Raw genomic sequence first — 12428 nt, 5'->3', positions numbered from 1 at the left:
TAGATTTTATTCAGTCAGTTCTCATTAATTTTCTTGCTTCATTAGTTTTGCATTCAAATAATAGTTGTTGTCAGTAGTTTTCTTTAAGTGAGTTATTTCTTTAATTTACAATAAGTGAGCTGAATAAAATTATGAAGTGAAAGTCTCAGGGTTAATTGTCACCTACATTTTGGTACTACTGTATGTTATAGGAAGCTCCTCCCATTTTGCACTCTCCATATATCCTTTATTTTCCTGGCACCCTATATATCTCTTTTTCCACACCCTTAAAAGTGACCCATGGCCCTGTGGGGCTGTAGCCTCCTTGACACCCCCCCCCCCCCACCTCTCTCATCAGGCCTCTATTGTAGCAATAAAAAACTTTTTCTGATTAATTTCTAACACAGAACGAAGAATGGCTTTTGGCAGTTTGCACATTTCCTATCATTCTCAAGTGATTTGGATTGGGCAAGAGGAACTCATAACAGTATTACATAAGACCATGGACCAGTTAAGGACGACTTCATACGCTCAAGGTAAAATCATTGTCTTTCGTTATTCCCCTTGTCGTGCCTCTTTCCCGCTCTCTACTGTATATAAAGAACTTTTCTATTACTAATCCATGAGTAAACTTTATAAAGTTAAACTTTAAAATTATTCAACTGCTTAGAAACCAAATACATCTGCTTGTGGGAGGGGGGGTGGGTGGGGGGGTGGGTCATTGACATGAGGTAGTGAAATATTCCTGGGTAACTTATTCGATGAGATGTCAGAAATGTTGCACAAATCCAGCGAAAAACTCTACCATTACTTTTTAAGATGGTCGCATTTAAATCCAGTTTTTAGTTAAGTCATATGGTTCATCAATTTCATTACCTGTAATTTTATTCTTACAGATTCGATTGGAAACTACCATTTTTGCCAATCAGCTCAGCAGGTTTTAGACCAAGTTCTCTCAAGAGTGGAGACTATATTATGCTTGCAGTTGAGTTCAAGGACACATTCTAGTTCCCTGGGTACGATACCCAAGGGACACAGCGGCTCTCTGCTGGTAAGGCATCTAGCCAACGGCCTGAGTAGAGTGCTGGCCCTCAGTTCCATGGAAGGGAACCCTCATACTTATTCAACACAGGTCAGTTAAGTAATGCAAAATTAACTGGAGAATTAATTTAATAGCCTTATCAAGGTGTTCTTGAAACATCAATGATTTGGTGAAGAATTCAAGCATGAAGCATATATATATATAAAGATGGTACGTTAAATATATTTTATTCATAGTAACTTATAATACCCAATGCAAAGCAGTCAAGATTATTATCTACAATAAACTTGCTTCACACTGAATATTCAACAGCTGAATAGAATCCTTTATAGCTCAATATAAAGTAACACATCATTTAGTTACAACGTACATGAGGGTGTCGTAATTTGATCAGATGCTATCTTTGTTAAGTTCAATACTTTGTAGGATTGCTATGAATTTGTCCAAACTTGTCGACCAAATCCAAGAAGATGTTTGCCTTGTTACTCAAGATTTGTAGCTAGGAATTTCTTGCTCCCTTGCAGTAGGGCGCACATGTACATGACCATAATTTAAGTTTGACCACGAAAACAAATAATAAAGAAATGTGGAGATAGTTGAGCAGCAGATATCCATATATCCTTCTCCATCATGTTATAACTATTTGTTATTCCAGTGAGTGGCATCCTGTAAAATGTTCATTCCTCTTAATGCAGTTGGTATCAACACGTAGATAGTTAATCACTTTCCTTAAATCCATTTTCAGGAGACAATCTCCATCCTAAAGAAGCATCTGGTTAGTTTCACCAAACGTCTTCATGCAGCCGAGGTGGAGAGGAGGTCTCTAAGAATCGAGGTATCTCGAATCAGGGACGAGACTAATAGCTTGACTCAAGCTCAACAAAGAGCCGATGTACTGGAGAGACAACTCTTGGATGTTAATGCTAAGGTAAGTCACGTCTTCTTAAGGTCAACATCATTGCGCATAAATTTGTGAACATTCTCAAAAAAAGCACTTTCTTGAAAGTTCTAGCCTTCCAAATGTTGTTCAAATGCAGGAGCGTAGCGAGGAATTTGCCAAGGGAGGGGCGAACCTGTAGGCAAATTATCAGAGCCGTAGATTCGGCATTGGAAACTATCTAAGCGTAGCACCACTGGGTTGGCGCGAAGCGTACCAGAAAAGTTTGGCCGAAAATGCCTCCCAGATCGCTGAAAATGGCAATTCACAGGCCTTGCAAGTTGCTTCTAAGCATTTTCTATTTGAAATTACTAGGGATATCAAAAAAACGTACAAAAAAAATATGCTGTTGCCCCCTTTCCCCCCCCCCCCTGGCTACGCGCCTGTTCAAATGTTGACTAGACTCAAGTTATGCATTGAGCGGTTGTGAGCTGCATTATTTCTCTGTGGATGATTATAAGAGAGTTGTTATCACATTTTTGGTAAACAAGTTTTGGTCTTTCTGACTAATATTAAGGGGCTTATACTGATGAAGCTTAGAGGAAATTCAGGGATTGTTTAGCTCGAGAATCATGCCAAGATGTGGGCTGGTATTGAAGATATTTTGTTTGTTGTGATTTTGGATATTTCCTTTATGGTCTGAGCAACAGAGTTGGTTGTGAAAACCTAGCAATGACATTGACTGTCTTATAGTGATGCTATGCATCGTAAATAAACTGGCAGCTCATTTGATAAACCGCATAGGGTAGTCTGACATATGATAATCTTCTACGATCAGACAAGCCTTAAACCAGTCCTGCTGGGAGGCAACGAGTATGGATGATATCCAACAAGAAATTGTGCATTCCAATAGTAGATATATCTCACGATACATGTGGAAAATCCTGGGGTGATGTTTTGTTTCCTAATATAGCAAATTATATTATGCTGTACCCTCTGCTAGTTAGTGAATAGCATTCTGTTGTTACAATCTATGTGTGTAACATTGTGCACAAAAAAAATCGGAAATATTTCAATGTTGTCTTAATAGGTCTACCCACAATCGTACAGTAGATGGGTATGCTAGCCCTTAATAAGCCTTCATGGCTTAAGCACCCTACTGGCCTAACCCTGCAGATTGCTCAATCTAGTTATAGTGAAATTTTGTATTATTTTGCTCCAACCAACGGTTTTCTCTGACCTTAGTAGAAAATTAATTGAAAACTGCTTATGTAGGAGCCCATCATTTCCCTCTCTGCCCGTATTGTTCCATATGGACCAGGAAGACACAAATGAAAGCAATGATTTTCAATGGACTGTTACAAGGAGTGTTAGCTCAGTGGTTAACGCCGGTGCCTTCCAATCATAAGGTCCCGAGTTCGAGTCACTCCAAGATTAATGTATGTCGTCCAGTTACAGAGTTGTTGACAATTGACAATTCATAATCATGGACGTTAAGTATGAATCTAAGAGACTGACTTCCGTCAGCTTGTGGCTTTGATAAGCCAATGATGGCGTCTGCACGAGTTCCTGCTTGCAAGAGGATCTAAAATACATACATTTGTTGTCATTATTTTGTTACAGATGAAAGATTTTGTAGCTAAGACTAAATTTGATAGTATCTGTGATGAGCTGGCCAGGGCATTAAAGCGAGAAGAAGAGGCTCAGACAGTACTGAACCAACAGAGCGATCAACTAGAGGAGCTGAACCTCCGACTAAATGTCCAGACCACCGACGAAATAGAGAAAGAGAGAACTATAGCAGAAGCCGTACAGGTGATGAGATGAAATTTATGTTTCACATTACAATAACTGATCTACTATAATCTACTATTTAATATATAAATATATGGAACTATATTAGAAGAACTATATAATAGAACTATAGCAGAAGCCGTCCAGGTGATGAGATGAAATTTAGGTTTCACGTTACTATTATTTCCTGGACAACCTTCCTGCTGTGTACTTTATCTATTTGTTTACTGTTGTTAACGTTTCAATAATTTAGGCTTTGCCTGTGGTACTCAGAAAAGAAGGAGAAAGATATATTTGACAATCAAGAAGCAGTTTGTGAGAGGATGTAAACACTTCATGATCAGAACCCATTTTAGAATAATCAATTTGTTCAGATTAAATGGGCATCTGTGCCATAACTTCACAATAGAAAATAAACTTTATTTTTGACTAATGAGGTCAAAACACTGTCTAAACATCCTGCTGAATTGTACATCCAATCCCTGCATGTCAATTTCTTTTAATTGAATTTCTCTAAGTGAACTGGGAGCAAACAGGAGTGATGCCATTAGATTTTGATTTGGTGTAATATTTTGTAGAGATTGGTTGGTCAATCTATCCTTAGCCAGTTAATAGATTCATGAAAAGTTATTAAAAAAGTTTGATGTTTTGTTTTCTGTTTATCTCATCTAGTGAATGTTATGTTTGAAATCCCAGTTTCAGGGATGTGCCCAGGATTTCCTGAGTGCCGGGTATACTGATCGCCGTCCTGGGGGAGGGTACTAGTTTTGCTAACAGTTTACATTTTTAAATTTGTTTTTAGTGAAATATATTACGTACCTGGTAAAAGTTATTAGTTTGTTTCAAAGAGATTTTACAAGGGACCAATTGAGAGCCGTAAGTAATGTTTCTCGCATGCGTAACTGATCCATTATTAGTCTGTATGATTTTGGCATAGACTGGGCCCAATTTATGTTGAATATATTGTTAGGAATGTCGGGATTTTAGATGAAAATAAAGCTGGGCGGGATTCAGGATTTTTAAGACAGTGCTGGGCGGTAATTTTTAGTGCTGGGCGCTTAGGCACATGGGCACATCCCTGCAGTTTGAACTCTTGTACACAGATACATCAGGTGGCATGCATTTGACCTTTCCCCTCTGCTTGTCAAATACAATGCCCATCATTTTATATCCATTGTATATATATATCATATTCCTATTGTCTTAGGGTTTATCGGATGTAACAATGGATCTCAAGAGGAGAGAGCAGACCATCCATCAATTGAAGCGACAGGTCATAAACCTGGAGGAGGAGAAACAGGAGTTGAGAGACAGGACCAGAGAGGCAGAGAACATCATCAAGATAAAAACAAAGTAAATCCTTATGAGACTTATTCCTTGATAAAATAGTAGCATGTCAAGACTTCCAAAATGTAATGATAGGAAAATAATGGCTCACGAGAAGATTTAGTTTGTCGATTGGTGAAAGATGACTCTTCCTTATATTTATCTAACAAAATAACTCTTAATCAGGCTAGAATCATATCTACAAGAGCTTGTAAAAACAAATTCTCAGCAAAAACAGGCCCGAAATGGAGACAATAGTTCATCACGTATCGCATAGCAAAATGTTTAGCAAACATGTTCATATTGCTACACAAATACAAGATGCACCCAGCACTTTTTGTACACAGTATGATATTATTTTTTTCCAGGGTTTGTGAGAAACAACCTTGTAAACCATCAAAACTTTGACACATAGTTTTAACACTAAATTATTTTATATATTTCCTGGTAGATTCAATATCAACAATGAATTTGGTCTTAAATTAATGCCTCTGTATAAAGACCAATGGAAACAAGGTTTTCAGTTTTTCTTAAGATTGAGTTTGTACTATCCTTTTGTAAAAGATTTATCTCAGCTGTTATACTCTGGTATTTCTATTCTACAGAGATAAGGATGCCCTTGTGCTTTATTTGAAGTCATTGGAGGCTTCTGTGGAGAAGGCCAGGAGAAACCTGATGCATAAACCAGACAGCCAATCATACCAGTTGATGTTCAATCAGGTGAAATGAGACACATATTATTACATAATCACTGACTGATGTATTTAAACAGTACATAGGGGGATCCTGACATTATTCAAACAAAAGATGTCTTTCTTTTACTACTGGGGATTTTATGAATAATTGTATTGTAAGGTTACACTAGATATCTGTCAAATTATCAAATTTATTTATCAATTTTAGTTATATCAATATTTATTCAATTTTTCAATTTTTATTCAATTTTTGTATTCAATTTTTATCAATTTTATTATTTATATATCCAATGATCAAAATTATTATCAAAATTATCAAATTTATTTGTGAAATGGAGAGGACTGCCCATCATCTTTTGAAGCTGAGGTCGATGTTTCACATTTTCCAAATGTCACCCTAAATTGATGCTACTTTGCATAACGATACATATTAGTCTTAAACGAGCATAAGTATCTCAGAAAGTATGATGCACCCAGTTAGGACAATTCTTTCTATACTGACAAGGGCGGCGGAACCGGGGGGGGCACAGGGGGCACGTGCCCCCCCACTTTTCCTCAGGTTAAAAATGTGCCCTTTTTCTACATAAAAATTGAGGTGTCTCAAGTTAGCAAGAGGCCAGGGAACCAGAATGAACACTCGGGAATGGCCGTTTCCGGCCATCTGAGGGGTTTGTAAAACCAAAAATTTTCTTGCACGCTCCGCGCCAACCGATGGTGGCGCTCCGCTCACATAGTCGTGCATACAACTTTGCAAATCCTGGCTACGCCCCTGACTTTTAATGAATTTCTGTGGGTCAAACTCAAAGCTATATCGAATGGAAAAATTTTAAAGATATTAACAAGAAATAAACTCTAATTCCGAAGATTCCTACATTAGCAACTAGCATGATTTCACCTCATTTTGTCTCAAAAGAAAACTTGTTCCTTGTTTCCCAATTTGCACATTGGATATTGCAGTGCTAGTATGCATATTTTCCTTGAAGGGGGGGGGGGGGTGGGCGTTGATGGAGTGATGTGTATACGCAAATAAGATAATACAATAAGAGTTATAATGGGTACTAAATATAAGGCTGCATCAGTCCAATCGAATTTCTGCAAAGTGCCCTTTGATGTCGGTGCCCCCCCAGATTAAAAGTGCTTCCGCCGCCCTTGTATACTGAACTTTGATATTCAGCTTGAAGTCATTTGTACTGACAGTGTGAACAGTATGAATTTCCTTTTCTATTCGATAAAGTTTAGGAACTGTCCATACTGTCAGTATGAGTGCTTTGAAGCATGATGGGAGAAGACAGTATGGAGTGGTATTAGCATGAGAATCAGATGAAGGTTAGGAACTGTTCATGCTGTCAGTATGAGTGCTTTGAAGCATGATGGGAGAGGACAGTATGGAGTGGTAGTAGCATTAGAATCAGATGACGGTTAGGAACTGTCCATATTGTCAGTACTAGTGCTTTTAAGCATGATGTGAGAGGACAGTATAGAGTGGTAATAGCATTAGGATAAATTCCTGACTGGCTGTTCACTGAATATTCATAACTTATTTCTGTGTTTCTCTTCATCACAGCTGTTGACATCTGCAGCCATGTCTAACTTAGATCTAAAGGAACCAGAAGCCAGCACTGTACAGGTATTGGACTTATTCATACAGTTATCGTCATATATCTTGTGAAAATTACTGTTAGCATTTGGGAAATGAGCAGAACCTGTTTCCTCTGTCAATTGGTAATACTGTGTTCAACATTCAGGATTTGAATGCCAAATCTCAGTGGCGTGTCAGAAAATCTTATATATAGAAGCAGTATTGTTCTAGTGATAATCATGGCAGGTTTGGAAAGGGGGGGAGGGAAAAGAATTATTATGATTTTGTTATTTATAAAATCTTATTGCCATTATTATCAAACGGTATCCAGTGCAAAATTAAATTTGATATTGATTCATTATTGGATAAACTATGAACTCTTAAACAAAAACAAAATCTAATTTCTAGGATCTTGTAGAAAAATTCTCATGGGTAGTGAGGGGGGTATGTATTTTTTAGCAGTATTAAAATGTTTTCAACATAAAAGACAACATTTTGTCTATAGCATACTTCCTATAGCAAACATTCTATAGCATACAATTTCTTCTATAGCATTAGTGTTGACTTCTCATTTGATTTCAGAGTCTTCTGCAAGCATTCACAGATGCTCAGAAGACAGCCGTCAATAAGATCAGCATGCTAGAGGAGGAGATAGCCTCCCATAAACAGCACATCTCAAGTCTCAAGAAAGAAGTCAGTGCTGTTTGTAGGAGGGAGAGGGATTCAGATGAGGTGAGATTCTTCATGTAGTTATAAAGGGTCATATGTGTTTGTGCATAAATTTACTTTTGACCAGATATCATTCAGTGTGAAGGAAAGAGGCATTACTGAGAAGAGTATTAAATTATTAGTATTTATAGCTATTGGGCGGGGGGCGTGTTTGGGGGGATTTTATAGGCTCATTTGAAAGATGCTAAGTGAGGGCAAAGGTCAAATAACCAATAAAGTGTTGCAGTTCTGATTGTTGTGATACAAGCCTATTGAAAGTTGTTTGAAACATTTCCTGACATGAAAAGATATTAAAATGGATTTTTAAAGGTTTACAACATTTTCATGAATTTTGTGTTAAATCCTGTTTATATCAATTCATATTTTGCATACCAATAAAGTATTTTCATTTTGGTATTTTTAGGTCCTGAGGTCATCTGGTGATCCTAGCACCTTCCTTTCAGCGTTCCCATCGTTGTCCAACAAGATGATGACTGGTCAGCCACAGTCATATAGCTATCAGCCGGAGAGAAGCTACGGTGAAGACTTTGCTCCTCTAAGGTATGCTGCGTGATGTAACAGTTCCAATATTGCACCTCCTTTAAACCTTGTGATGTTATATGCTTTAACAGTTCCAATAGTTAACCTCCTGTAAGGTATGCCTTGTGATGTTACCTACATTAACATTTTCAATAGTTCACCTCCTTTTAGCCTTGTGATGTTACATGCTTTAACAGTTCCAATCTTTAACAGTTCCAGTATTTCAACGATTGGCAAGGAACTCTGGAAAACAACTTTTCCATCCCTGTATGCTCACCCTAAGCAAAGTTTTCATTGTATCTGATACCCTCTCTGTCAGGGAGTGTGTTTTTTAGCACATGAACTATACAGCTTATTTTGTCTATTTGTAAGTCCAAAGTAAGAAACAAATAACATTAACTTCTGTCTGCGCTTAAAATCTGATTTACAATTTTGTCAGAGAATCATGTCGCAGTTGTAACATGATCTCAATCACACAAAACGCACGCACACACACACACAAAAATGACGAAAAGTTGTAAATATTTGTCACAAAATATTATTATTAAACTCTTCAATAAATTATATTTACATACTTTTCAAAAGGGTAACTGTGCAATAGTTAAACACATGACCTGTTTTACTCATTCTACTTTGGAATGGACATGGTTCATGTTACACCTTAACACCATTATTTTGCTGTAGAATGACATATAAATTTCCTTTCCTTATTCTTCGTCCTCTCTCCTCTCTAGAGAAGCGATGGATTACAGTACACAGACCACACCATCTTCAAAGAGACAAACGTTCGATCTGTGAGGTTCATATAACAGACATATCGCTGCCCAGGGTGTGTTGAAATCAGTGTGTTTGAAAGCATACTGAATGAGGGCAAATCAACCCTAGGAGCTAAGAAACCGGACTCTCAGACCAGCCTAGTTAACTTTATTGCTCATGTAAACCATAAAGTTACTTGCAGTGCCTGATAGACATGGATAGTGGTTCCAATCAAATATTGGAAGTAGTCCTGAATGAACACGATACGGCTACAAAGTTAAGACATCGATAATGTCTGACACCCGATCACTTTTCAAAATGGTAAACAAAAAACATAGTCATATCGTATGGTGCTATGGTAATTCTTGCAAATGCATTCAAGAGTTGAGATAAACAGTTCATTAATCTCAAAATGACTGCTAAGCTCAAACAAAATGGCAAAATTTTGCCATTAATTTCTGTTTTGTTGCATTTCTACAATTCAAGAAATTTTACTTTAAACTCTCTGCAATTTTAGAATTTTTTTTTTTCCTAAACAAATCCACGATATCACCTTGATGTTAAGGCTGTTCATCACTCTATATATATATTATTTTTGCTAAACTTTTCAAACATAGTGCTAATATAAGCTGTAGTATCTTACACAGGGTTTCAATTGGATATACACCTTTCCTCTTCACTTTAATGTTAATAAGGCTTTGGACATTGTTTTTATTGACATTAATGACTTTTCACATCAGTGTGCTATTTGCCATTACACTAGAAACACTCACGCATTAGATGCCTTCCAAGTCATCCCTTGTTTAATATATTTTACTATACTTATTACTTAAACTACATATATTTCAGGTGAATTTTGACTTTTTATCAATTTAATATCCAACAGGACTGCCTACTAAAGTAATAAAAGTGCATCGTTGAAAGATTGGTGATCTCACTTGTGGATTCTTCCATTCCCACAAACATCACATCTCCAATCAGAGCAAACTTATCATTGTTGCAATGTTACTATGTGTTCAAACTTATCATTGTTGCAATGTTACTATGTGTTCAAACTTATCATTGCTGCAATGTTACTGTGTGTCTTTGTCATCTAGATCTATGCAGAAAGGTTTTTCTAAACATCTCTAAGACCATCTGACTGTTGAAGGTCTGAAAATAAAAAGAAATACAGAGATAATGTTATGATAACAATTCATGTTAACTCGAGATACATAGAGACTTGTTTACCTGACGTCATGGGGTTGGGGTTGGGGGGTTAAATCTCACTAGACAATAGCTCCTTTGCTCTTTCAAAGCTATTTAAAGGTAAATCATTGTGCTAGTAGAGAAATCGACATAGTTCACCTTTCTTCAAATTTATTTACATTTGAAGCAAAGAAATGTAATTACACAGATCTTGTGCTTATTGGTACTGATGGAAAGCATATTGTATAAAGAATTGTTCAAGCTGGTGGGGATGGGTGTGGGGGGAGGGAGGGGGACATTAGTTTGCAAAGCTTGGAAATAAATATAGGTTTGTCTGTGTTTATAATAATAGCCATGATATTTATCTGACATACTTTAATTACTTGGATTTGCTGTGGTCCCACAAAAGTCATGGTGTGTATCATCTTACTGATACCTCTTAAATAAACAATTAATTCTAGCTATAGTTTGCATATCTGTATTCATTAAGGCTTTAAACTTTTACTGCCAATTGGGCTGGGTATTGCAATGGATCATTAAAATTGCTAAGGCATGGTTTATTTTAAAAAAAAATCAATCTTCAGTCAGACAACTTTTATAATACTAACAATCTTCCCTTGGAACCTTGGGTGGTTTGGCAGTTTATTAGCAATGGAAGGATTGTTTTACTTTTTAAGGAATTGCTAGTAATTAATTAGTACTTTGTTTGTAAAAGATAAAAACAATATAGAAAAAAAGAGAACAGAAAATGTGAGATAAGTCGTAACTCATTGTAGGTTATTTACTATGTAAGTAGGTTAATGATCAAGGAGAATTACATATGACGAGAGACAGGGTAATATCGCTGTTATTGTAATGGATTGTATAATTGGAATTGAATATGTAAGAGTGCTCACATACTGTGTCCTAGAATAATTTAATTCTTGGATTATTACTTCAGTCAATAATTCACAATAAGTTTGAAAGTGCCTTAAGATGGATGGAACTGCCAATCACTTTACATATTTTGTTTTTTCATATATCTCATTTTTAACCTTGCAGTTGTATTGGATTTGTCTCATATTAAGAGGAAGTTTGTGTGAATATTTGGTAATTTGCGAAAAAATTAAATATTTTTTTACACAATTTTTGAAAAAGTATAAACAAGTTGATATGAATAAACCAAAATGAATGCAATCAAACCTTTGATTCCAAGATTTTGTTCAGTTTGTCAAACTCTTCTGTTATATTCTCTCCCTGAAAGAAAGTCAAATATGTAGTTGAGAATAGAGGAAGACCAGATCTAGAACAGCACATTACGTTACGTTAGACATGCTTGACTTGATGACAAATTTAACAAATGTAACAAATTTACAAGAAGAAAGCTGGTATGGCCAAACCTTTTAGTCTTTACTGGCTAAAAAAGCTTTTTCTTTTCTGGGTAGTTTGTTAACCCTCAACATGTTCTCGAACACTTACTTTTGTTTGTTTTTTGCATATGAAATATACAGGTTATTTGTCTTTTTGTGAGACCAAAGTAAGAAAAAAATAACATCACGTTATGTAAATAACATCGTTATTTAAATAACATATATATCGTTATTCAAATATTATATAAATAACATATTAAATAACATATTTAAATAACAATAACATATGTAAATAACATCACTTTAAAATCTGATTTACAATTTTGTGAGAGAGAGTCATATGACAGTTGTAATATGATCTCAATCACACAGACATACACACACCAAGTAAACAAAACAAAACTTGAAAAGTACAAACATAGATGTGTGAAGAAGGACAGTACTGTACTTTCAAGGGGGATACTAATCACAATGTACACCAAAAGAAATCTCAAAGGAAAATCAAGCGGTAATATTTGTCACAAAAATATTATTCTTAAACTCTACAATAAATTTTATTTACACACGTTTCAAAAACGTAATTGCGATAGTTAAA

The 12428-nt window shown here is 36.0% G+C and overlaps 2 protein-coding genes across 4 annotated transcripts in view; one reads left to right on the top strand and one right to left on the bottom strand.

Annotated features, from left to right (window-relative positions):
* The window catches only part of LOC139979049 (coiled-coil domain-containing protein 171-like), a 28164-nt gene extending 18263 nt beyond the window's left edge, over nucleotides 1–9901 (top strand). The window contains exons 19-28 of the mRNA XM_071989688.1: nucleotides 387–515; nucleotides 876–1111; nucleotides 1767–1949; nucleotides 3522–3713; nucleotides 4900–5045; nucleotides 5624–5738; nucleotides 7278–7340; nucleotides 7875–8024; nucleotides 8425–8561; nucleotides 9275–9901. Of these exons, the coding sequence (XP_071845789.1) occupies nucleotides 387–515; nucleotides 876–1111; nucleotides 1767–1949; nucleotides 3522–3713; nucleotides 4900–5045; nucleotides 5624–5738; nucleotides 7278–7340; nucleotides 7875–8024; nucleotides 8425–8561; nucleotides 9275–9338 (1415 nt within the window). The 3' untranslated portion in view covers nucleotides 9339–9901. The remainder of the gene's footprint in view (nucleotides 1–386; nucleotides 516–875; nucleotides 1112–1766; nucleotides 1950–3521; nucleotides 3714–4899; nucleotides 5046–5623; nucleotides 5739–7277; nucleotides 7341–7874; nucleotides 8025–8424; nucleotides 8562–9274) is intronic.
* A 155-nt stretch (nucleotides 9902–10056) lies between these two features.
* Nucleotides 10057–12428, bottom strand: part of LOC139979050 (centlein-like) — a 33727-nt gene continuing 31355 nt past the window's right edge. For 2 of the 3 annotated variants that reach the window (XM_071989690.1, XM_071989689.1), the window contains exons 34-35: nucleotides 11667–11720; nucleotides 10057–10448 (exon numbers count right to left, since the gene is read on the bottom strand). In XM_071989690.1, coding sequence (XP_071845791.1) covers nucleotides 10386–10448; nucleotides 11667–11720 — 117 coding nt within the window. In that variant the 3' untranslated portion in view covers nucleotides 10057–10385. The remainder of the gene's footprint in view (nucleotides 10449–11666; nucleotides 11721–12428) is intronic. The other variant, XM_071989691.1, reaches the window with a different exon arrangement.

Source organism: Apostichopus japonicus, chromosome 13 (assembly GCF_037975245.1).
Source record: "Apostichopus japonicus isolate 1M-3 chromosome 13, ASM3797524v1, whole genome shotgun sequence".
Lineage (NCBI taxonomy): Eukaryota > Metazoa > Echinodermata > Holothuroidea > Aspidochirotida > Stichopodidae > Apostichopus > Apostichopus japonicus.
This window is presented reverse-complemented; position numbering and strand designations above follow the sequence as displayed.